The sequence below is a fragment of the Amblyomma mixtum genome, chromosome 10 (genome assembly GCF_055824585.1).
Source record: "Amblyomma mixtum isolate Tamu chromosome 10, ASM5582458v1, whole genome shotgun sequence".
NCBI lineage: Eukaryota > Metazoa > Arthropoda > Arachnida > Ixodida > Ixodidae > Amblyomma > Amblyomma mixtum.
This window is the reverse complement of record NC_143021.1, coordinates 146,028,652-146,054,231: the sequence shown is the minus strand read 5'-3', so window position 1 is coordinate 146,054,231 and position 25,580 is coordinate 146,028,652. Positions and strand designations below refer to the sequence as shown.

General features: G+C 52.2%; 1 protein-coding gene and 2 pseudogenes across 1 annotated transcript; 2 read left to right on the top strand and 1 right to left on the bottom strand.

Annotated features, from left to right (window-relative positions):
- Positions 1–811: 811 nt before the first annotated feature.
- Positions 812–2,024, top strand: LOC149327224 (uncharacterized; annotated as a pseudogene).
- A 4,894-nt stretch (positions 2,025–6,918) lies between these two features.
- On the bottom strand, positions 6,919–7,610 carry LOC149327223 (uncharacterized; annotated as a pseudogene).
- Positions 7,611–11,162: 3,552 nt separating this feature from the next.
- Positions 11,163–12,932, top strand: LOC149327222 (uncharacterized). The gene has a single exon (XM_089563088.1). It carries the CDS (start codon positions 11,163–11,165, stop codon positions 12,651–12,653), a length of 1,491 nt encoding a protein of 496 aa, XP_089419214.1. The 3' UTR covers positions 12,654–12,932.
- The last annotated feature ends 12,648 nt before the right edge of the window (positions 12,933–25,580 follow it).

Sequence of the window (25,580 nt, the reverse complement as noted above, 5' to 3'; positions counted from 1 at the left end):
CCCCCCCCCCCCCCCCCGCAAGTCCCGCTCGAGAGCATCCACATTTCTTCTTTCTCTTTCTCCTCGGCCATAGGCCACGGCTGCTACTACCGCTAAACAGTGCTGCATAATATCGCTACTACTCCTAGAACAACTCTGGGCGAACGGACAGATCTGCAATTAAGACAATCTCAAAAGCGGCCTCGAAAAGCTGCTTGTTTTCTGAAAACACCGCTGTATGTCAGCAGTACCACCCTGCGCGAAACGCTGACTCTTTTGTCATTGTTACAGCCGCGCAATTAATAAAAACAAGCACAAAAAAGTGCTACACGCTTTTTAGAACAGGACATTGTTTGGCATATTGTCGAGCGCGAGCACGATGCATCAAAACGAGCGATTCAGTATGCTTGCAGGCAAGAAGGGGCCCAATCAAGGGTCTCAACCCTGGATACGTCCTGGCGGTGGCGCTGCGATGCAGTTTTCAGGTATAGTTTGAATTTACTGTTTTGCCGGAGTTCGTGCGGCGTACACAGCTTTGGTAACCGAGAGTACAAACGCAAGCAGTTATGACACTCAAACAGAAATGCTGCATAGGAGAGGATAAGGTAGGCCAGAAATAGCACTGTAATAAAGGAGAGAAAAATATTTGACTCGAAAGGACTTCTTATGGCGCCTTCCATTTTCATATTATTGTTATCTGACGTCAAATCAATGAAACTCCGCCAGCTGGACGCACAGTGAACCCACATCTTGTCGCCTGAACGTGGGACGAACTAGACACTTCAGCAGTGAACTTTGTTGGAGCGAACGACTACCGTCGCACTAACACAGGATGGCATCCGATAAACCTGATTCCCAGTCTTCGTTCATGCTGTCAGAGCTAGCAGCACAGAATCGTGGCTTCCTACTTTCGCGCCTTTGGAAGGGCTTGGATTTTTAAATCTTGGGCGTTCCATGTGGAATAGCCGGGTGATATCCCCTAACACTTTGGCAGGATTTAGGCCTCGTGCGGGGGGCTCTTTACTCGGACGCCTCTCCGCTCCACGCCGCCGACAATAAGGCACTGAGGCCTCATCATTCGACACCATCAGCGGCTGCGCCCAACTCCGAGGGCGTTAGTCCGAAGTCTACGGATGTGCTCTTGCAGAACGCAATGCAAGTCGTGCAGTGCCTCACGGGTAATTTTGAAATCAATTTGCAAGCCCCGGCCCAGGCACATCGTGTTATGCTTACCTACGCTGGGTACCATGACAGAATGGGAGCATATGCGTACCTCGACCGTCGGCTGGATTATCAGCAAGTGACAGGAATTGAAGACGCCTAAATGCTCGCGCATGTCGTGCCTGTTTCTTTGATCCAGCAAGCTACTCGCTGGTACCGACTAGCCGGCAGCTGAGCGATGACAATAGAGGAGTTTAGCGCAAGCTTCCGCGACAGATTCCTTCCCCCTAACTACGAGTGGCATTTCAGGAGGGAGTTTTAGCTCGGCACGCAGCACACCGAAGAGTCAGTTGGAGTACGTCCAAGCGATGGACGAACTTTATCGCCTCGCCGACCCTCACGCCATGAGCACGGAGAAAGTTTACTGGTTACAGACAAACGCATCCCACTTTCGCGGCCTACCTGAGAGGAGGCAGGTTTGAGATTTAGAGGAGCTAGCTGCTGAGGCGAAGGGCATTCACGGAGACGTCCTTCCTGCGCGAGCCTATCGGCCACCACCACCCGCATCGCTGTCACTTCAGCCGCGCTGCGTGTGGAATGGCAGCTCAACGCGCAGTCCATCCAAAGCTGAAGCGTCAGCATAGTTGGCTGACGTGTGTATCGCAAGAGGTTGGGAGTTATCTGACCATGTTTTGAACCACTTTAAACTGCGAACAGCACACGCTGCTGCAGAGCGGAACACACCTAGGCGAGATCGCGAGGGCGACACACGGTCGCATGAGCGGCCCCTGTCGTCCGCACCGCGAGTTCCAGACAACCGACCGGAAAGTGGCTACCAGAGCCTAGCACGTCGGAGCCCGGACAACCGTTGCTACCGGTGCTAACAGCCGGGGCACTTCGCCCGTCACTGTAGCCGCCCTCCCGTCCGTGAACAAACATGGTCGGGAAACGGCCAAAGCTGCCGGTGATCGACCTTCGAATCCGCGCGGCGTACACAGAGGACCCAGGTTTGCTAGCGCTATTGGCTTGTTGCATAGGAATTACCGTTGAGTTGCCAGCACTGCTCATAGAGCTAACAATAGCTGGAAAGAAATTCACCGCGTTACTCAATACAGGAGCAAGCTCCTGTTTGTTCGGTGGCGAGATCTTAAACCATCTCCGCAAGAACAAAATCTGTTTGGGGGAGTGCGATACCACTTTTCGCCTCGAGAGCGGCAGAGCGCAAAAAGTGATGAAGCTAAAATTGAGGTTCGCTGAGAAAGACGCCTGCGGCGACGACGCGTCGTTCATCTTCCCTGTTATTCGTTCCTGTAATTAGTTCGACGATAATTCCTTGCCAAGACAGGCACACTGAAAGACATTAGCAGCGGACGCTACCGGTAACGCACAACAGGATCCTTGAAGCTTTTCGCGAAAGCTCCCGTAACATCGCAGTGAATTCAGGCTTCGAACGCGGAGCGACTGAGTGGAGACCGTGAACAATTACACGCGCCTGCCCGAGTGCAAGGAACGAGCGGATAATCGCCGCAGCCAAAGAGGGAGGCCAGAGAAAAGGCTGTCGCGGTATAGAAGACTACTTTGCCGTGTAAAAAGCCTATTTTTAAAATTTGTTTGAAGTCTTAGGTGAAACACCCAGTATATCGTATGCATGTTGCGCAGACTTTGCTGCCTCATATTAGCTTGACCCCTGTCTGTTTCTTAGCAGTCACCACCCTACACCTCTGACCCTATTTGTGTCATTGGCATGTGCTCCAATTCATAAAACATATTCAGTAATCTCGCCCTGTTAGATTGGTTTTGGCCAATTCAGTTGTTTCATAGAAATCGGGCAAGTATTTAGAAAGCATTTCTAGGATAGCCAATTTGCATTCGTTCATGGCCATATGTACAGGCGCTTCCACCTTGACTTCAACATTCCTTTCCACGCTTTTTTTTCTGGCTCTGAAAAAGCATGTAACAAGATGCCCCATTTATGTAAGGCTGAATTTCTCGTGCTTTAAATTGCATACAAAACCTCTGCATTGGATGTAAAGTTTAAACAGCCAGCTTTCGGCAGATTTGCGATGTGCATCCTGCTTTTTATCTGCAATCTCGGGTGTACCCCAAGGCACTGCCCTTGGGCATCAGCTTTTTATAACACACATTATGATCTTCCCTTCCGTGTTTTGTGCCAAGATTTCATTGAAGATTATGGGGTCTGCCATCTTGTATTCAGTACCAGCGTTTCAATTATACAAGACAGCATTTTGCATACTGTTGAGTGGCCTGTTTTCTAACATTAGAAAAACGTACTATTTTTCCAGTACGCTCGCACTTGAAGTGGCCCTTTCCTGCATTTAGACGTTGTGTGTTTGCCTGGAGCCACTAGCTCTTTGCCTGGAGCCAGTAGTCTGCCTCGGGTAGTTCTTGAGCAAAATAACATCTTTGATAGTATATGGCGTTGAATCTGCTCGTCCTTCTGCCTCTTCTTTAAGGAGCGGCAGTGAGAGGTCGCTACGTTGCCTACGCCTAAGGGTCATTATACTACGGAACGTCGGCGCGAACGAGGCTTAGCACCCTTCGAAACAGTCCATCTTTGACCGAGGTCGGCAATGGATGGCGTGACAAGCAGTCTGCGTCCCTTGGATGGCGTCCACTTTTGTAGAAAACAGCAAAAATATATTCTTGTAGGCGCAATGCCCAGCGCCCCAGACGATCACATGTATCGCGAAGTCCGATTAGCTAACACAGAAAACGGTGGTCTGTGACAATAGTGAAGTGGCATCTACCGGGTGTCCCAGCTAAATGTAACCAAACTTAAAAAATGCGAAGTGTCCTAATCCAGTGAAACCAACTGAGGGTCGCTCATAGTCGCGTCGCCTAGTCTTGAGTATTTTTTCGGTCTTCAAAGTTAATTAAGTAGTTATGTTTATTTAGCTAACTTTTTAATTATTGACTTCAGGAAGAATGTGTCAATGAAAAGTTTTAGATCGCCTCGAAAAACCGGTAGTAGTTCTGTTTCCGTCAAGTTACGATTTAAGTAGCTTCATTTATTGGCCTTAAAAGAAAGTTATCACGTGACCAGCTGCTCGCTTACTTCTCTGCCCCAATGTGCACCCAAAGTCTCATCGAGGAGAGGACTTCAGAAAAAACGGATTTTACCGCGCCTTGGGACGTTGAAGAGGCACAGTTGTCATGTGGAAGCTTTTTCTTATTTTGCGGGTTATGGTTAAAGGCCGGTAAAAAAGCTGCTTTACGTACATATTACTTTTCTGCAAATGTCTCAGTAAGCTGTTTCGCAAAGTGATCTACAACTTTTCCATTTACACTCTGTTCCTCAAGTGAATAATTAAAAAGTTAGTTAATTAAGCTTAACTAATTAGCCAACCTTGAAGAACGAAAAAAATACTGCAGACTAGGTCACGCGACTCTAAACAACCCTCATTTGGTTTGAGACGGCTAGGACATTCCGTGTTTTTTAAAAGCTTCGTTACATTTAGCTGGGGCACCAGGTATATAGGCATGGTCGGAACTTGTGCACAGCGAACAGAACTGCCAGCCACTCCAACTCGGTGACAGTGCAGCTCCGCTCACATTCTGTTAACGCGCGGTCGGCATAGACAATAACGCACTAAGCCCCACTGTGCAGCTGGACAAGCACCGCCCCAAGGTCGACGCCACTGGCGTCAGTGTGGATCTCCGTCACAGCAGAAGGGCTGTAGTGCCGCAGGAGTGGCGCTAAAGTGAGAGATTGTTTGGGCTGATGGAACGAGGATTTTAACTCGGGGGTTCACACAAACTGCGAATCTTTATGCAGAAGAGGAATGAAGAGGTGGGAAATCTGAGCATAGCCAGCAATGAAGCGCTGAAAATAAGGGAGTCCGAGGTAGCTTCGAAGGCTTTTCAGGGTGCGTGGAGTTTCGAAATCTCGTACTGCAGGGATCTTCTGCGGATCCGACCTGATAGCATCTTTGTAGACGAGGAAGCCAAGAACAAGGCTTTTCCAGTCCCTATAATTGTATTTCCTCGGGTTTAAAACGAGCCTCGCTGTGCCGATGCATTCAAGGACAATATGGAGTCTTTAATTGTGGTCTTGCAAGGTCTTAAGAAAATGATGACATCATTCAAGAAACACATGCATATTTCCCATTTTAACCCACGAAGGATAGTGTCCATAAATCGCTCGATCGTTGCGGAGGTGTTTCGTTATCCAAACGGCATCACATTAGATTCGTACAAATAATCTGGGGTTACGAAAGCTCCCTTCTCATGGTGGGTTGGATGCAGGGCAGTTTTCCAATAACCAGATCGCAAACGAGTGGAGGAGAAATATGACGCCGAATATAGACAATCGACTGCGTCGCCAATGCGAGGTCATGGGCATACTTCTTTCTTTGTTAGGGTATTTAAACGACAGCAGTCAAGGCAGAATCACCTAGCATTGTCTTTTTTTCCCACTAACGACACGGTGCGCCCCATGTCCTGGAAGATTCTCGAATGACTCCTTTCTGCAGCATTTCATCCACCTGTTCTTGAATGATTTTACGCTCTGCCGGGGAGACTCTGTAAGGTTTCTGGCGAATAGGGGGTGTGTTTCCTGTGCTAATTTTATGCTGTAATGGAGAGGTTTGGAAATGGCCCTCGATCTGTTGGAGACAAAGTCGAACACTCGGGCAAGATACGTCAAAATTAATTGCAGCGTACGGCGTCCATTAGACGAGAACGATTTGTTGACCATGTACTCAAACTCAACACAATATTCGGACTACCCTTTCGCGGCTCGTCTGCAATCAGAAATAGTTTGTTTCAACGGTGTGGGTCACATAGTTATCAAATCTCGCGAGTGTTAAACCAGAAGGAAGATGAACAGACTCCTCTGACACGTTCACAGTCCAAAGGTGTGCGTACCATCCACTGCCTCCACGACGGCGCGTGGCACCAATATATTACCTCGATCGGTCGCACCACTTAGTTTCCCGGCGGTGGAGAAACGAAGCGGTGACATGGGGATGTTGAGCTGCCTTGCCGTTGCGGCAGCGGAATGATGCTGCCATTGGAGACAGGGAAGCCATTGCGTGCACTGCATTTGGGAGGAGGAGGTCGATAGAAAGCAGCGGTTGGTTGTCCCACTGGGCGTCATTCCTGAAGCGTGGTGCGCTTTGTACAAGAGGTCGAGGAAATCGGCTACGCGGTAAAAAGCGGGATATGTGTCCACTGCACCCACAGCCGTAACATATTGGCGGATGGCGGCTCTGCTAGCTGACAGTAGGATCCCTTAGAGACCGAAGAGAGGCGACGGATGAGTGACGAGGTGCACCACGAGGCACTTCGTATGAATGGAATGAAAGCTCCAGGAAATAAGGGTGCGACGTCGGTTTCTCGGTTCGCTCATTACTAGAGTTGTAAGGTGGTTCTTTGTTATTTTGTGCAGTTCATGGCGTACGCTGCTCTCATGATAGCATGGGCGTCAACGTTTGTTGGTAAGGTCGATCAAAATTTGCACGTTTCAGCTGAGCGACGAACTCCGCACGTACAATCTTCCTGACGATGAAGCGATGTCTTCTGTCTTGGCGATGTCGATGCTGGTGACGGTTGTCACATGCTTCAAGCGCCTCACGAGCAAGGCACTGCTTTATGACATATACAACCGAAGCAAGGGCGTCTTGTGAAATAAGGAAGTTACACACGTCCTCAAGAATACATTTGATAAGGTGCCCTACCTTGTATTCTTCTAGCATCTGCTGGTTAGCAATGAGACAAAGTTTCCATACTTCCTCGATGTGTCGTGTGCATCAGCGGTCAGCTGGGCTCCTGAAGCGACTCTGAGAGCTTAGCATCCCTGATGCCGACCACGAACCTGTCGCGAATCATGCGCTAATTTTCCTTGTAGTCGCACCGGTCCGCCAGCGTCTGCAACGCGGTAACGAATTGGTCGACTGACTCTCCAGGTTCTTGAGTGCGACGATGAATGCACGCGCTCTCATAAACAAGGTTCCTTGCGGCGACGAAGTGCTTGTCGAACTTCTTTTTGACGACTTCGTATTGCTTCTGTTCTGCTTCGGGTAATGCAAAAGTAGAGAAGATTTCTCTTGCTTGCCTGCCCGTCGTATAAAGTAGAGTCCGGACCTGCGCTTCTTCACTCCGCTCATTTAGGCCCGAGGCGAAGCGGTAGTCATCAAAGAGTCGGATCCAAGAAGGCCATTCGGACGTCCGGTCGAAGTCAAACCTTGGCGGAGCTGGAACCGCGAACATGCCGTGAACGGGCTTGACTGCGTTGTCCTCTGACATGGCGCCGGTTGACGAAGTTAAGGCGACGCCCCTCAAATGCCAGAGGATCCCACTTCTGACACCATGTGGCGATAGCACCCTTTCTGGACGCCGAGCGCGGCTGGGCAGCGGGCAGGAAGGAACTGAGACTGGCCCCGATCCCGGCCCGATAACAACAAGCCTTTATTTCACGCAAGCAGCATCTTTATATAGCAAGCACTCATGGGACAAGTGACGTCACGGACAGACAACGTTTCAGGCATCCGATAACGCAGACACATGAAAACGCAGACAACGCATGATAACGCAGACACATGACGCGGCACAGGCGCTATCAGCACAGTAACGCTCCTGCTACTTTCGAGCGAATGATGGATGCCGTTTTGCGTGGTCTCAAGTGGAAGACATGCTTGTGCTACCTGGACGATATAGTTATCTTTTCGCCCGACTTTCAAACGCATCTATGTCGTCTGAAGCACGTCTTGACATGCCGCTACTATTGGCGTGGCATGTGCAATTTCGTTTTGAAATACGTACGCTTCTGGTTCGACTGGCAACGCCGCAAGAAACCGACCAACCGTGTTGCAGCCGCTGTCTTGTCCGGCTCGCCCTTTCGACCGCGTTGGCATTGATTTATACGGGCCCCTCCCGTATACTGCTTCTGGCAAACGATGGGTAATTGTTGCCGTCGATCACCTCACGAGGTACGCTGAAACCGCCGCGCTCTCTGCTGCCACGGCACAGGATGTGGCATCCTTTCTTCTGCGTCGATTCATCCTCCGGCACGGTGCCCCATGTGAACTCCTCAGCGACAGAGGCCGCGTCTTCCTATCTGACGTCATCAAAGCTCTTCTTCGTGAGTGCAACGTCATCCATCGGACATGCACCGCTTACCACCCTCAGACAAACGGCCTCACTGAACTCTCTAACCGAACTCTGGGGGACATGCTGGCTATATACGTTGATTCGAACCACACGAACTGGGACCTCATTTTCCCGTATATTACGTTCGCGTACAATACTGCTACGCAGTCTACAACCAGATTTTCTCCTTTCTCCTTTACGGCCGACATCCCTCCGTTCCCATTGATACTGTTCCCACCTACCACCCTGACGCATCTGAGTGCACCACCGTTTCCGAAGCCGCCAGGCACGCCGAAGACTGCCGCCAGATCGCCCGGTCGCTCACGAGAGCTACCCAGACCCTTCAGAAAACCCGCCACGATGAAGATCAACCTCCCCAGCATTTCTCGCCCGGCTCTCTTGTCTGGCTGTGGATACTTCCCGATACTCCGGGCCTCTCCAGGAAACTGCTCGCTAGGTATCACAGGCCCTACCGCATCTTGCAGCAAACATCTCCAGTCAACTATATTGTTGAGCCCCTCACGTCGTCACCCGATCTCAGACGCCGCGGCCGTGAGACTGTCCATATCAACCGCCTCAAGACATACCACGACCACCGCTGTCTTGTCCGCCCCTTAAGTTGCCAGGATGGCTCCTCTTCTGTCCGGGGGCCATTGTAAGGAAGACGACGGGCATACGCGTGAGCCGCATGGCCATCGCTTGGTGCACGCTCCTGGCTCGACTGGCTGACCTTGGACTGCTGTTAGCCCTGCTGCCGTTGTGAAGCTTCACCGAACAAATCCCACTTTACGCTCTACATGAATATTAGAGCGAAAGCTCGAAGGTCAAAAGCGCCTTACAATGATTTTCCAACAGAAGGAGGGGAGGAGATGTGGCTGTGACGTCAGATCACGTGCCTCACTCGCCGCCGCGCTGCAGCTGCGCTCGCTCTTCGCTGCTGCCTCCCTTGCCTTGAGAAACACCTGGGCCCCCACTTGCACAATCACGTGCTCAGAGTGGAGAGGAACCAAATAAAAAAATTCGCTGTGGCTTGGCTTGGTTAAGCCCGGTAATTGCGAAAGCAATATCCGTACCTACGCCATGGTTCAGCTGGTAGTGTAGTTGGTGGTGGTGCTTGTGGTTAGACTTGTGGCGATGCATCTGTTATACAATCCAATTCAATGCAATCCAATCCATTGTAATCTAATGTAATCTAATCTAATCTATTCTAATCTAATCCAACCCAGGCCAGTACAATCTAGTCCAGTCAGGCCGCCGTTCATGTGCTCCGCCGTCGCACACGGACGGCGCGAGATCGCGAAGCAATGTTAAGCCGCTGGTGGTTGGCACAGCTGCTGCTTTCTAGCGACGTGAGTCGAGCCTAATCTCTTCAGCGTAACGCCGCAATCCCGCTCCTAGCGGAGAGCGCCGGAGTTAGGCGCCGGTAGTGGCACCGCCGCGGCTTGCGACGACGCGAGTCGGTCGCCGTTCTCTTCGGCGTGACGTCACAAAGAACCTGTTGCGCTCCTAGCGGAGAGCGCAGCAGTTAGGCGCCGGTGTTGGCACCGCCGCGCCTTGCGACGGCGCGAGTCGGTCGCCCTTCTCTTCGGCGTGATGTCACACATGACGTCACACAGAGGTCAACTAAAGGTCAATGGTGGCAACGACGAGCCACGGCAAAGGCTGAAAGTTCAAGTAGTAAAGCTTTCGCTTTAAAAGTGGCTGTTTGGCAAAGCCTCGATAAATGACGTCATGGCTGAATAGCATGCCAGGCCCTCGCGCGAGAGGATTTGTCATCGAAGGCAAGAAGACTCGGGTCATCAGGCTGATATAGCTGATATAGACAAGCTGTGTTACAGTGAAAACCTGTAGCGTTGTGAATTAAGGACGAGAGCAGAGACTGGAGAAAAGTACCTGAACGTAATGAGAAAAAGCGCTTAGCCGAGGCCGCTGCATCTGCTTCACTTACGCCGAAGCGGAGGCAAAAGCGAAGCAAAACCGTGCCTAACCTTGTGGGGATTCGCGCTGTCTCGAGGGCAGCCTGTGCTGCTCCTTTTCGACTGCTGCGAAACCCTGTCCGCTAGCGGAGGCGCGGTACGGCTCTGGACGCTGCCTAACCACCCGCTGGGCCCTCCGGTCTCGCGGGGATCCCGGCTGCACTCCACGGGGGGTCGTGCTACGTGGTCCGCTGATTGGGTTGCGGGGGTGTGACGTAGGGGCGAAGTTGTGCTGTTCGGTAGCGGGTTGCGGAAGCGCGGGAGAGTTGGTGGTGGGCGTGCGACGAGGGCTGAACACGGGCCGACGCAAGCGACAAGGTACGTGAGCGACCAATATTCGCTGTCCCCGAGGCCTTTGCCGACGGCCATTCGCGTGCCTTGTCGCACAGGTCCCGAACATCGCAAGCCGAGAGCCTCGCGCCCCGCTCTTGCGGAACCTGCGAGCGCCCGGCGAAACCCGCCGAGTAACCGCCGCCGCTGACCCGAGTCAGCCGCGGCTCTCACTAGAGTTTTCCCGCCGCACCGGTCTGCGCGCGGATCGTCTGCGGCCCGCTGTCGGGTGGCGGTGGATGCCAGGTGCGCACGGGCGAAAGGAGTGCCGCATGCAGTGCTTGTGTATGAGTGTACCGCTGTTGTCAGCACAATAAATACGTGTGCTGCAAACGTGCTACTGCTCTTGGATTGAGAGCGCACGAGCGCGGCAAGAGCAGACCGGTCCCCTTACGGCTCGGTGCTCGAACCACGCAGTGGGTCTCTCTCTTCGCACGCCTCGGGACATGTAAGGAAACCCACTCTTGGGCTACGTGCTGACCCCGCGCGCGGAGGGACTAAGGGAGGTACCCACATTCCTGGCGCCCGAACGTGGGGCAGCGACTGCCTGTGCAATTGCTGCCACGCACAACGAGCCGAGAACCGGTGTGACCAGCTTGCCGCGCCATGTTCTCCAGTTTTAGGGAGGCGTCACCTTTGACATTTCTCGCGAACGTCGCCCAGTGCGAAAACTCTATCGTCGCTGGTGATGTTGTAATGTCAGGGAGAGCGGAATCAGCAGCCCAACGGGCTGCAGTGTCGGAACTAACGGAGCAAGCGCAAGGCGTCTCCTCGACACCCGTTCGCTCCGGTTTGAGTCCGCTGGACGGAGAGATAGGTAATGGAGGGCTGCAATCCTTGATGGAAGAAGGCAGATTGCCGAACACGCCGCTGGCTTATGGGGAACACAGAGAGGCCCGCACTACGGAGCAAATGGCTGCTAGCCCGCTAGTACGGAGCGAGGAATTGGTCGCGCCCGATGTTCCTGAGAGCTCGAGGCAGGCGAAAGAGATAGCGCAGCTGCTTGTGGATCCCGAGCATGCTAAGACCCAAAAGGCGGGAGCTCTCAGTGGAGCGCCTGTACCAGACGCGTCAGCGTTGCTGCAGGACGCGACGCGGCTGATACAGTCCTTATCGGGCGCTCTTCAGGCTTCCCTGGAGGCATCCAAGCACTCGCGGCCGGCGGTAAAGGTGGCCGTCCCAACATACCGTGGTTACGCCGACACGGTCAGCGTAACTGACTTCATCGAAAGTCTAACGCACTACCAGGCTGCGGTAGCACTGGATGACCGCGAGATGCTCACGCGTATCGTGCCTGTTGCCCTTGTGGAGCGAGCAGCGCAATGGTACCGGCTTTCCGGTCGCCGAGCAACCACGCTCGATGAGTTCAAGGCGGCTCTCCGTCGGGAATTCTTGCCTGTAGACTACCACCGTAGGATGCGGCGAGAGCTTGAGCTGCGTACGCAGGCGCCTGACGAGTCATTGCTCGAGTATGTGCGGACAATGGAGGATCTTTTCCGGATCGCCGAGCCGACTGCCTCAAACGACGAGCGTGTCGAGAGAGTTGTTAGGCAGGCGCATCCCACTTTTGCGGCCTACTTGCGAGGCGGTCGGTTTCGCGACCTGGATGACCTGGCTGCGGAGGCCAAGCGCATACAAGGCGACATCCTCGCCATGCGCGCATACCGCCCTCTACCGCCTGCTAGCGAGGCGGTGGAGCCCCGCTGCGCGTGGACAGGGGCTTCCTCCTATGCACGCTATGATGCTTCTGCCCAAGCTGTGTGCGCAGTCGGCGCGGACACCCGCCAAGAGTGGAAATTAAGTGAACGCGCTCTTGACCCGTTTACTTTTCACCGGCGTGCAAGCAGTGCCACCGCTACTGCTAGTCCGAACAAAAGTCGAGCCTCTGGGCACGGCGGGGGACAAGGGGACACAGTCCCGAAACGGCCGGAAGGCCGCTCAGCGGGGTGCACCAGGCGGGAGGGGGCATTTCCAAGACGCGGAGACATGCCTGCACGCGGAGTGCGGTGCTTCCAATGTGGCGAGCTGGGCCATATCTCTCGTCTGTGCACAAGTGAGCCCGTCCAGCAGGGAAACGGGGTCGGGGGTCGGGTGTGAGGACACGCTCGACCGAGATAATTGCTGTTCCCTCCGTATGCCGTGCTGGCCTGCCCTCCGACATGCCAGCTCCGTTCATCAATGTCACAATTGCGGGTCGTGAAGTCGCGGCGCTTCTAGACACGGGGGCCAGTGCCTCCTTGTTTGGGGACGAAGTTGCCTCCCTCTTACAGCAGCGTTCCGTTCGTATGAGAGAGTGCCGAGCGACTTTTAGCCTTGACAGCGGCGCCGCCCATGCGGCTGGCGCGGTGAGGCTGATGGTCAGATGGGGCGGGAGAGTGGGGCGCTTTCGCTTTATTCACCTTCCCGGACTGACTGTTCCCGTGATTCTTGGGCGCGATTTTCTTCGTAAGTCCCGGATCGTGGTAGACATTGCGAACGGTGGCTACCGGATCGGCCCCGTGTCCCCCTTGAAACCTTTCGCCAGCCCACCCTCGGCTCGTGTTATTGCCCCCTCGGGGCGGGCGCCTCCTCCTCGCAGTGTTGTGGGAAGCGGGGCCGGCGAGGGAATCGCGTCCGTGGTTCAGCGGAGGCGCGCGCCTGTGCAAGATGGGGGCGTCCACCCTTTGGTGGCTGGTGCAGTTGCGCTGGATCGGGAACAGAAGGCTCGCATGTCGGACTTGCTCTTCCGGTATGAAGAGCTGTTCACCGACGAGCCAGGTTGTACCGACCTTGTGCGCCACAAGATCGAGACCGGAGACGCGCTTCCCTTGAAGAGCAACCCCAGGCCAGTTAGTCTGTCCAAAAGGCGGGCTATCGATGGAGTGCTAGATGAAATGCTGGCAACCGGGGTCGTCAAACGCTCAGATAGCCCCTGGGCATCTCCAGTCGTGCTTGTGCCAAAGAAAGATGGTAGTTTTCGCTTGTGCGTCGATTACCGCCGACTGAACGCGCTCACCCGGAAAGATGCATATCCGCTGCCCACCATTGAGTCCATAGTCGGTAACTTGGGGGCGGCAAAGTATTTTACTACGCTTGACGCCGCCAAGGGCTACCTTCAGGTAAAAATGGAGCCCGAAGACCAAGCCAAGACCGCCTTTACCTGCCATCGAGGCTTGTTACAATTCGAAAGGATGCCTTTCGGGCTGTGCAATGCGCCAGCCACTTTCCAAAGGTTAATGGACAGGGTACTTGGCGACTCAAAATGGTCGCATGCGATGTGTTATCTCGACGACATTGTAATATACTCGCGCACGTTTGACGACCACATTAAGCACGTTGGAGACATTTTGCAGAGACTCAATGCAGCGGGTATGACTCTTAACCCGGCGAAAGCGCAGGTGGCGCAAACTCAAGTGCAGTTACTTGGGTTCACACTGGGCGGAGGTTCCATTGAACCAAACTCGGAGAAGCTCAAGGCGATCCTGGATTTTTCCGTGCCCAAGGACGTGCGCGACCTTCGTCGCTTCCTAGGAATGGCCAATTTTTATCGGTCATTCATTCCGTCCTGTGCCAAACTCCAGGCTCCGCTAACAAAGCTGTTGGGCAAGGCTGTCGAGTGGCACTGGGGCCCTGAGCAAGAACAAGCGTTTCGCGCCTTGTGCCGTGCCATTGACTAGACGGCGCAGCTCAGGTTGCCTGACCTGACCAGAGAGTTCGTTGTTCAGACGGACGCGAGTGATCTGGGACTGGGGGCTGTCCTCCTCCAGGAATATGATGGCGTTCTGCACCCACTGGCCTTTGCCAGCCGCTCTTTGCTCCCCGCGGAGAATTATTCTGTTACTGAAAAGGAGTGCCTAGCAATCGTGTTCGCTCTGCGCAAGTTCGACGTCTATTTGGACGGCACGAAGTTCATTGTGCAGACCGACCACAGCGCACTCAGCTGGCTCATGAGGCTTCGAGAACCCGCGGGCCGACTGGCGCGCTGGGCGCTCCTCGTACAGCACTACGACTTTTCGGTGCAGTACCGAAAGGGGAGCACAAACGTCGTTGCAGACGCGCTATCGCGCGCCCCTCTGCCTGCCACCGCCATTGCCGGAGGCAGGTGGGAGGGAGGAAAAGTTGTTCCGCCAGTTCGGGCGAGCGAAGCGGGGGTCGACGTGGAGAGAGAGTGTCCTCCCACATTTGGGGAAAGCGATGCCTCACGAGCGCGGACAGAGCGCGGGAATGGGACGGTTAGCAGAAAGAGCTACGCGGAGGCTGCCTCCCCCCGTGGAGGGGCTGACAGGGTCTGTGCACTAAGTGGGATACGCAAGTGTCAGTCAAAAACGAATGACTCGCAAAGCTTTGGACGGGCTGTCCCCTCCTGTGAGGGCGCAGCCACCTTGCGCGTGCCGAAGGGGCCCCCCTTTTTGGGCAAGCCCCGCACCGCGATGAAGGAGAACCACGCCTTTGCTTCGTCTCCGTCTAACTGTAATGGAAGCGGCTCCCCCGTCGGGGATACCGCAATCATATTCAGCCGGGAAGAGCTCCTGAGGGCCCAGCAGGCCGATTCTTTCTGTAGAGAGATTAGAAGTTGTTTGGTTGAGACAGAGCGCCGTAACGTTGCTGGCGTTGCAACGAGTGCGGAAGCGCCCAAGCCAGCTTGCATTGCTGGCAGCCCCGAGGATTCGTTCCTGCTGGACCCGGATGGGCTCGTGCTGAGGTATATCGCTACCGACGATGAGTCCATTGATCCGTTTAAGGTAGTGGTACCCAAAAGTCTGAGATGCGCCACTTTGCGTTCTGCTCACGACGAGCCACTGGCCGGACATTTGAGCGGCTCAAAGGTCTTTGCAAGACTCAGCCGCACTGTCACCTGGCCCGGCATGAAGCGGGACATTTTCCGCTATTGTCGGACCTGCCCTGTCTGTCAGACGGTGAAATCTCGCGGTGGCCGCCCACCGGGATTGATGCAACCGATTGACAGTCAGCGGCCGTGGCAGTACGCTGCCTGCGACTTAATGGGGCCTTTCCCTAGAAGTAAGCAGGGCTTTCAGCACCTGTTGGTAGTGGTCGATCACTTTACTAAGTGGGTGGAGCTTTTTCCACTCCGTAAGGTGACGGCCCGGGCTGTGCTAGACAAGCTGATGGAAGTTTTCACGCGTTTTGGCTTTCCGGAGCGCCTGATCACGTACAACGCGTCGTACTTCACGGCTCGGGTGTTTCGCGAGACGTGCTCCTCCTTTCGGATAGAGCATCGCCTCACGTCGCCCTACCACCCCCAGTCTAATCTGACGGAACGCTGCAATCGCACCGTAAAGTCGATGCTCACGGCCTTTGCCCAGAGCCAGAAGGATTGGGCAGACCACCTAAACGAGCTCGCGTTCGCAATCCGGACTGCGGAGAATCGTTCTACAGGTTTCTCCCCCGCATTTCTCACTTTTGGGAGAGAGCTGGCAAATCCTCTGACTGTTGTGACGCAGCGCCAAGAAGGGGTTGAGAGTGCGCCGGGGGAGCGTTCTTCGTACGCGGCGCAGCTTCGCACCAGGCTAGCGCAAGCCCTTCGTAGGGCGCGGAAAAGCCTGGGTGCTGCTCGAGCCCAGCAGAAGGCTCAGTATGACAAAAGCCACCGGAACGTCTGCTTTCAGGCAGGTGACTTAGTGCTCAAACGCAACCATGCCCTCAGTGATGCCAGCAAAGGGTTTTCCGCGTCTTTGGCTCCTAAGTGGCTGGGGCCCTACCGGGTGGAGAAACGGTTTTCTCCCCTTGTGTATGAGCTGGTGGATCCCCAAACGGGGCGCACCCGAGGCCCCGTTCATATCGCTGACTTGAAAGCCTACCACTGTAGGCCGCATGAGTCGACGCCGGGGCCCAGTGACCTCGCGTCCAAGCCACAGAGCATGCCTTGTGCGTCCGACCGCTTTCGGCCACCGCACCGCTACCCTCTCAGGAGCCGTGCACCATAGAGACAGCGCGTCCTTGACTCCGGACCCTTCGAGTAATGAGACAACGCCTCGCTCGTCCCTGCCAACCTCAGCGAGCGCTCGCCCGTTCCGAGAATTTTCTCAGACCGGCGGGCGCGCGCATTTGTATATATGTGCATGCGGAACAGTTCTCTCTTCGGTTGTTTCATGTGTGTTTAGTTTCTCCGGTGTGTGTGTGTGTGTGTGTGTGTGTGTGTGTGTGTGTGTGTGTGTGTGTGTGTGTGTGTGTGTGTGTGTGTGTGTGTGTGTGTGTGTGTGCGTGTGTGTGTGTGTGTGTGCGTGTGTGTGTGTGTGTGTGTGTGTGTGTGTGTGTGTGTGTGTGTGTGTGTGTGTGTGTGTGTGTGTGTGTGTGTGTGTGTGTACAGTGAAGAGGGGGGGGTGTAGGGCTGTCCAGCTTCAGCGTAAGCCGTGGGATCGCCGGTCCCTCCCTCCTCCGGGTTTCTCCTTGCGCGGAAGTGGGCTCGGGCCCCGCGGAGACCGCCTCGCTTCGCCAGTGGTCCCTCTGTGCACGAGCTTGAAGGACTACGCCAGGCTTGCTAGGAGTGAAGTCGCCGTGATGTCGCCTATACCACCGCTGCCGATGCCCACCGGACCCGGCCATCTTCCCAATCGTCGTCGCCGCCGGGGTGGCCGGCAGAGGAGACGGATGCCCGGGGCGCCCGGAGCGAAGTTGGCGGCCCCGGCTTTTCTACGGAGGCGAGCAGGCGGCGACCTGAGGAAGCGGTGCGTCGCCACCTGGGCCTGTCAGGACGGCGCCTCGCCGCCGTTGTCATACGTATCGGCCAGACCCTGGACCACCCAGCGAAGAGTGGAGCGGGGCCAGCTCCATGTGCCCTTCCCATTTCGGGACTTCACGATAACCGAGCGGGAGGCGGAATCGGGCGGCTCCCACATGCCCATTCCTCCGGACGCGGTCACCTGCGAGGCGTGCGGTGCGCTCGTCATTCACGAGTCGCACTACACCGGGCGCCTGCATCCCGAGGCCAGGGTGACCACCGATGTCCCTGCAGTGCCCTGCGAGCCGGCATCGGCGATGTCCAACGAGGAGCTGGCGGCGATGGTGCGCGGCCGGATGGAGGTGGACCCGGCGTTTGCGGCGCTGGTGGCCGCGGAGGAGCGGCCCTTGGTGGTGAGGGAGGTGACCGGCGCAAGCGCCGCTGACGCTGGCCAGCCGATGGACGCGATTTAGGGCCAGGACAGTTTTTTTTGTTATATTTCAGTAATGTATTTCATTTGTTTGTTTTTCCTCTGTCTAGTGACTAATCATTTTTTATAGCACTGTATAATCCGGAGTGGATGTTATCCTCTATTATTGGCATGCATATATTATATCACCGCCTGTTGCTTTTGTTATCGTTTTTCCATTATATTTATGCATTTTGTATTCATTCATATATATACCATGTAGCGTAGCGCGTAAGGGCAAGGGGAAAAGGAAGGCTGGTGGAAGGACTCCTCCTTGCAGTGCCATTGCGCGTCTGTCGACGGACATACGGCTGGCTTTCCAGACCGACCAGGGCACTTAAGGAGAGAGGGATGTGGGGATTCGCGCTGTCTCGAGTGCAGCCTGTGCTGCTCCTTTTCGACTGCTGCGAAACCCTGTCCGCTAGCGGAGGCGCGGTACGGCTCTGGACGCTGCCTAACCACCCGCTGGGCCCTCCGGTCTCGCGGGGATCCCGGCTGCACTCCACGGGGGGTCGTGCTACGTGGTCCGCTGATTGGGTTGCGGGGGTGTGACGTAGGGGCGAAGTTGTGCTGTTCGGTAGCGGGTTGCGGAAGCGCGGGAGAGTTGGTGGTGGGCGTGCGACGAGGGCTGAACACGGGCCGACGCAAGCGACAAGGTACGTGAGCGACCAATATTCGCTGTCCCCGAGGCCTTTGCCGACGGCCATTCGCGTGCCTTGTCGCACAGGTCCCGAACATCGCAAGCCGAGAGCCTCGCGCCCCGCTCTTGCGGAACCTGCGAGCGCCCGGCGAAACCCGCCGAGTAACCGCCGCCGCTGACCCGAGTCAGCCGCGGCTCTCACTAGAGTTTTCCCGCCGCACCGGTCTGCGCGCGCATCGTCTGCGGCCCGCTGTCGGGTGGCGGTGGATGCCAGGTGCGCACGGGCGAAAGGAGTGCCGCATGCAGTGCTTGTGTATGAGTGTACCGCTGTTGTCAGCACAATAAATACGTGTGCTGCAAACGTGCTACTGCTCTTGGATTGAGAGCGCACGAGCGCGACAAGAGCAGACCGGTCCCCTTACGGCTCGGTGCTCGAACCACGCAGTGGGTCTCTCTCTTCGCACGCCTCGGGACATGTAAGGAAGCCCACTCTTGGGCTACGTGCTGACCCCGCGCGCGGAGGGACCACCTTGCTTAACTAGGCGTAGCCGAGCTTTTCGCTCATCTTGCTATGTTCTGCGGGGTTGAACCACCGCCAATTTTTGGATGTTTAAATGGATTTTGAGGCTGATCATACTTCCATAGGAGTCACTTCAGGGGCTGCATAACTTCTAGCCTTGTACTTACTTTCTGTCGTTTCCTATTCGAATTTAACAACATATTGTGACGAAGACGAAGCTGGCAGTGGCGCGGGACGGAGCGCCCGTGCTAGGCCAGCGGCCATTAAATCATCTCATAGCCATGGTTCACCACGTCTCATTCTTCGGCTGGCCGCCGCGTAACAATATGAAGCTCGTACTATATCTTTATGGGCATAAGAATTGACTGTTGCCAAGGCCCTTTTGAGTACACATCCATAAAATCCCCGAAAGATACCTGAAAGATAGAGCACTACTTATTGCGCGATGCGTGCGCCACTTGCCCTGGCTGTCGTTTTTAATGCCGAAAGACGTCAGTGTAGTGCTGAAACCGGAAGACAGTATTTCAGGAAAGACGTGTACTGGTAGCCTACCTTCAGAGCTCTTCCTTTCCTCAATCTTGTCCTTTCTTCTGCGTTTTCCACATCCAATTCTGCGAGTATTGAATGCTGCGGATTTTGCTTATAGCTCCATATGACAGCGGCTCCTGAAGTGTTTCTGCATCTACGGCACTCGAATAAAGCCGGCCCCTAGGCCGCCTAAACTCACTGATTGCAGCCATCTGTGTCCGTGATTAACCAAGGCAAAACAGATAATTAATATCAATGCACTTAAGGCACACTCACATTTTCGAAGTACAAAGTTATATACTGCAAGGGTTGCTTAATTAAAGCTGCGCAAGTGAACGTTCGAGGAAATGCTCCAGTAAGAGTGGAGTTACAAAACAATATAAAATTTTAATAATGTTCGCAAATATTTTCTTTCATTTTTTACACAATTTTGTTTTTCTGAAAATAGTTTAAAAACAGCTATGAAAATCTTAGTGCATAAATTATCCCCAAGTTTATTTGATACTCCTTAAATAAAATAAATGGGGCAACAAAGAAATGTTTCTACTCAAAAATTTATTTCTTTTTCACTGAGCCAAATCACCAACGCAAGCACTTCTGTTTCACTGAATGCAAAACAAAAGTATGAGACCTGTTCACTGCGGTCCCAATAATGACACGGTCGGTATTGATGCTTAAAAAAGTTTAATTGATCTAAGTCCGTCATTCCTGACAAAAACATACCAGAACTCACAAGCCATGTTTTGAAAGGACAAAGACCTTGTAGTCTTGGAAGATAATTACCACACCAAAACATTTCTTCATTACAGAATTTCTTACCGTCTGCGCTAGTGCAGCCTACTTTTTGTTTCTTTTGTCTTTCGCTGGGTTCTTCATCTAATCCATGAGTTCGTAGGCACTTTTTGACGCAGTATCTGTCACTGATCTGAATTTGTGGCACGAAAAAGCCCAGTGGCCCATCAGTCACCCTTAACTACTTAGTCACTTTAATTCACCAATTAACATTATTAAGTTAGGAAATGAACTGCAACACGCCAACCATGAGATCTAGTTGGTGCTTTTGCCGTTTTCAGTTTTGGTTACATGATGTTTAAGTCAGGAAATGGCACCATTAAGAGGTTTCTAAACAGCCTTGACTCTTGCAAATGACTCTGAGCATCTGACCCAAATTATTTTGTGTAGCGTCTCGAGAGCATTTCGTGTGGCAGTAAAGACAAGCTAATAGGAGACGTCTATCATCGAGCAGGTGCTCTAAGTTCGGCAAAAATGGTGGAGAACAAAAAGATTCTAATCCTTAAAAGATAAGCTTTTGCCATAAAAGACAAATTAGCGACAGTTAGGTGTGACCTGTCTGGGCAACGCCCACGTTTTTGCCGCATGCTGTGCGAAAGTGTGGTTAAATATTCTGAGCGTCAGAAACCTGCACATAATATATATTATTTCAAATGTAAGAAAGTCTGCTGTAAATAAGCTTAATATATTGAAAACTAATTTTCAATGAAACATTGTCGCACCCCATCTCAAACTTTCTGCTGTTAATTCATACACTGACGTCGACTAGAAGCATTCTGTTGATCATTGCGGCACGCTGCCTCATTCTGCGATTATGGTTTATCTTTCATTTTTAGTCTTCGTATTCAGCTCGAAATATTGCAAAATATGTCTTCAGCGCCATGGTTTTTCAGGCCGAACTCCGCTTCTATGACTCACTCAATCAAAGCGATTCACTGCTACGGATGCAGAAAGAACGGAAGCTGTGAAGGTTTAAAGAAGCCACAATTCTATTCCTGTGAAGCATTAGGGGCATTTGAAAGCCTTATTTTAGTAACAAATTTTGCTGCTCTTATTTTCAGACAGAATGCGGCTTGCATTGCTTTGTCTTGCTTCTGCTATTTTGGTTTTCTGTGAATTCCTCTGCGCGGTTGCCCAAGAGGAGGGTGTCTGCAACGGTAAGTGCTTTTCCGCCTTTCAGTTTTTCGGGTTCCCGTGTGTATTTTTTGTAAAATACGTCATGCCACTGCATGGTTATGGTAGTCACTGATGCATGACTGACCATACAGGAGAAGTAATAGAGTAAACCATGTCGGCCTCCATCGGTCATTTGCTGTCCTAAGAGAGTGTCGCTCATGCACCATCTCGCCGTCAGGAGCATGCGGAGCGAGAATCGCTGTCCTAAAAATACGCGACCAATTTCAAACGTGGGCAAAGGAGTGGGTATACTTATGAATGTGATCTGCTACCAGTACCCCACTCAGTTTTTCTCGCAGAGAAGGCCGAAAATTTTAAAAGACTACCAATCTGTTTCTGTGCAACTGTAACTGTATGCGTGCCATTCTATGCGGTCTCAAACGTCGATTCTCGTTTATCGTTGGCGTTCACCGGACATATAAGCTCCCGTGCTCACCTGCTCTCTGAGAAGAATGTGGTCAAGGTAAGCCTGGTAGTCGCCGCTGCAGAGGGACGTAAAATGCGCGGTGTTGTTACAACATTCAGCGGGGTCACTTTTAAAGCACTAAATGCTTTTAGCTTCCCTCCTCGACAAACTAAGGGGACCAGCGTCCGGTAGCCACTGCGAGCCTGTAACCGAACGTAAAGCCGAACTTACCCAGGAAGTTCCGAAGTTTCTTTTAGAGTGGTATAGAGAAAAAACTTGTCAATAACGTCGCCCAAAGTGCGAGTCGAATCAGCGTTGGATGCAAGCAATAGCCCTTTCGTATAGCGACGCTTTGTACAAAATCCCAGACGGATAATTAACCGATCACGGTGGAAAGACCCCGTGACCACTTAACCCGTGAAATCATTGCACCAGATCCGATCACTCCACTGGAAGGTAAATCTGTTAGCGAGCCGTCCATCTGCCTGTCGAAAAGAGAGCTAGAATTCTTAAGGAACGTCAATCGCTTCGTCACCTTACCCCGCTCACCTGTTCCTTTCTTTCACCAGTATTTCGGGGTGCATGTGCTAGTGATGTAAAACTACCGGGAAATTGATAATCGGTAGTATCGATAGTTTTCTCTGAAACTATGGATCATCATCATCATCAGCCTGACTACGCTCACTGCAGGGCAAAGGCCCCTTCCCATGTCTCTCCAACTAACCCTGTCCTCCGCCAGTTGTGGCCACCGTATTCCCGCAAATTCCTTAATCTTATCCGCCCACCTAACTTTCTGCCACCCCCTGCTACGCTTGCCTTCTCTCGGAATCCACTCCGTTACCCTTAAGGATCAGCGGTTATCTTGCCATCGCATTACTATGGATAGTGTAAAAAAACTATCGATAGTACTGTCGATAATGGAATCGATAGTGCTATCCATAGTAGAATCGATAGTATTACTACCGATAGTACTCCTATCGATAGTGAGATTGTCGATAGTAAGACTATCGATAGTAACACTATCGATAGGAACACTGTTGATATTGTGCTTTTGTTGGCCAGCGGTATAGCCGAAACATTTGCGATACCTGATTAGTTTCACGGTCTTATCAGGCTTAACGTCCCAAAGAGACTCAAGTTATGAGGGATTCCGTAGTGGAGGTCTCGGGATAAATGTCTACGAGCTGTGGTTCTTTAACGTGCACTGGGAAAGTTGGGAAAAATAGCTGGAACTGCATCCTATGAAAGAACAAACCCCACAACTTATGCTGGCTAACAGGACGTCATTGCTGAAATGCTTTTGCAGAAATGCAGACCATTGCAGAAACACTTTTCGCACAAATGCTTCGCAGTTAGGGCATTCGTACACTAACACTTAATTCAGTAACTTTATGTGCGGAACGTCTGCAGAGCTCGGTGAGGCGTAGGCTGTGTAAAGGGGCAAGTCTTGTCAGTTACTCATACAATCACCTCCATACCACACAGTCAGGAAACCAAGTTTAAAATGCAATGAGTAGGTGTGGTTGATTTTATAGAATCGATAGTACTGTATATAGCAAGTAGTATCAATGCGGCTATCGATAGTACAATCGATAGAACTGTGGAAAGAACTATTGATTGTACTATCGACAGAACTATCGAAACTATTATCGACAGTACTATCGATACAACTATCCAAAGTACTAACTATCGATAGTAATATCGATAGTTTCTTTTTCCATCAATAGTTCGATTGTGACTCAACTATTGATACTATCGATAGTACTATCGATAGTATCGATAGTACTATCGATAGTTTCACATCACTAGCATGTGACTGTTTTTCCTTTAGTGTTCCGACCCGCCTTGGTCACCTGAGGTTTTCTTCAGTCGGTAGTAAGCGCCTATGTTGTGTACCTCTTTGTCCTTCATCGAGTTTGCGCTAGATATCATTGATTGAGTATCTATCCTAGTCTATCTTTTAGTTTATGGTGACAGAGCTTTATAATGAGAAGCAAGAATTTAAGCCGGCGTAAATATTCTCTGACATGCTACTCTGCGTAGGGGAGGGAACAGGGGAGTAAAGATGGAAGAAGGGGGCTAGAAAAGAGTGCAGCCATTGAAGAGGGTTGCAACGAAGTTCACTGCATGGTGGCTTCTTTGAATGAGACCGAAGTCAAGTTCTGTTCACGTACAGCGGGTTCGGGAAACTTAGGGTTCGTCTAAAACACCTGTAGCTTCTAAATAGGCGAATAAGAATATCATTGCACATCGCTGCTCTCTGTAGCAGCCATAAGGACCTAATTCGAGTCCGCTTTGAGCGGCATGTGGGTGATAGACTGCATGCATTCTTCATAGTGCGCACGTTCGTTGGCGCACGCTGGACATCCGGAGAGAATATGAAGTACAGTCTCAATTGAGCGCAGTTGTCACAATACGGCCTGTGTGCTTGCTTGAAGCGATATCGTAGACTGTTCGCCAACGCAATATTAAGACGAAGGTGATGATAAGTTGTTTCTAGCGGACGCCCGAGTACCGGTCTTAATTTGAGCTGTGGGTCCATGGAACGCAGAGTGGTAATGATGACTTGGCGAGTTCCAGAAGCGATTATTTTCATCCTTTGGTGACTTCGGATGCATCTGATTTTGTGAAGAAGATGCGCTAGTAGTTAAGGTGTTACGGTGCAGTAGACATTTGCGGGCCTCTTCCTGTGCTCTCTCGTTGGTCAGAATGCTGCAGTGAGCTGGAATCCATTGAAAAATTGCACAGCGGCTTTCAGCAGCAACAAAGTGGTGCAAGCAAGCAACATAATGAGAAAGTGGGTGGTGATTATTTTTTTTCTTCCGCAGGTCGGACAAGGTTTGTAGCGCTCCTTGCGAGTTCGTGGAGATTACTGAGTGTCCTGTATTATGGCGCAGGATATAGGAGACAGCTTATTTTATTCTGTATAGCTCAGCTTTGATGGGGGATGTCATACGCTGCAGTCGCCATGGCAGCATTTGGCTTGATGAGGGCACGTATACGTCCCATGATGAGGAGGCGTGAGAAGCTCAGCCATCAGTGAAGGTGTGTGCGTGTGTCTTGCGAATACTGCTCAGCTAAGTAGTTCAGAGCAGCTTGTATCAGCGCAGCCTGTGGCATGCCATTCTTCGCAGTGACACTCAGTATGAACTGTTTGATTTCTGACTTTGAGAATGTCCAAGGAGGAAAAGTTCCAGCCGGTAGTTTACGCGGCTGACTGATGGCAAGAAGGTGCAATAGCTTGATCAAATCCGGAATTGCTGTGGGTTATATGAACTAGGTGCAGGAAATGTTTATTCCCCTGAAGTACATGACGTAGACGGGTGAGAATCATTACCTGAGCGGCGATCACTCCGAGCGGTAGACATTCTGCTTCCGCAACTGTTCCCGAGGTGGAGGAGCGGTTCGGGAGGCCAAGACAGATCCGCAGGCAGGTGTTCTGTGCTGCCTCCAGCGTCCTCTTATTTGTTGCAGACATTTTCTGCAAAATCAGGAAACTATATTGCAAATGACCATTAACATAGGCCTAACAGTTGTTATGGTTGTTCAGTCGCACCTTCGCATGCATTCAACTCGAGCTATATCAGCCAAAAGTTCGTGTTAAAACAGACATTTTAGCACTACCAATTTGAGAATGGGTTAAGTTTTCCGGCATTACCATTATTTGGATCAAGGTTCTGTTTCTGTCATATCTGAGTGCAATGGAGTTGATGAGGGTCTCATTGGCATGCATACATGAATGTATCTAAGGTTTCGAACCAGGGTAAGCCAAGAAAGCTTGCCATTATAGTTATTGTTATATTTAGGAGAGCAAAAGTAACCTGGTAATTCTTTC

Coding starts and splice junctions, on each gene's coding strand:
- LOC149327222 (XM_089563088.1), top strand. CDS start 11,163: ATGTTCTCCAGTTTTAGGGAGGCGTCACCTTTGACATTTCTCGCGAAC.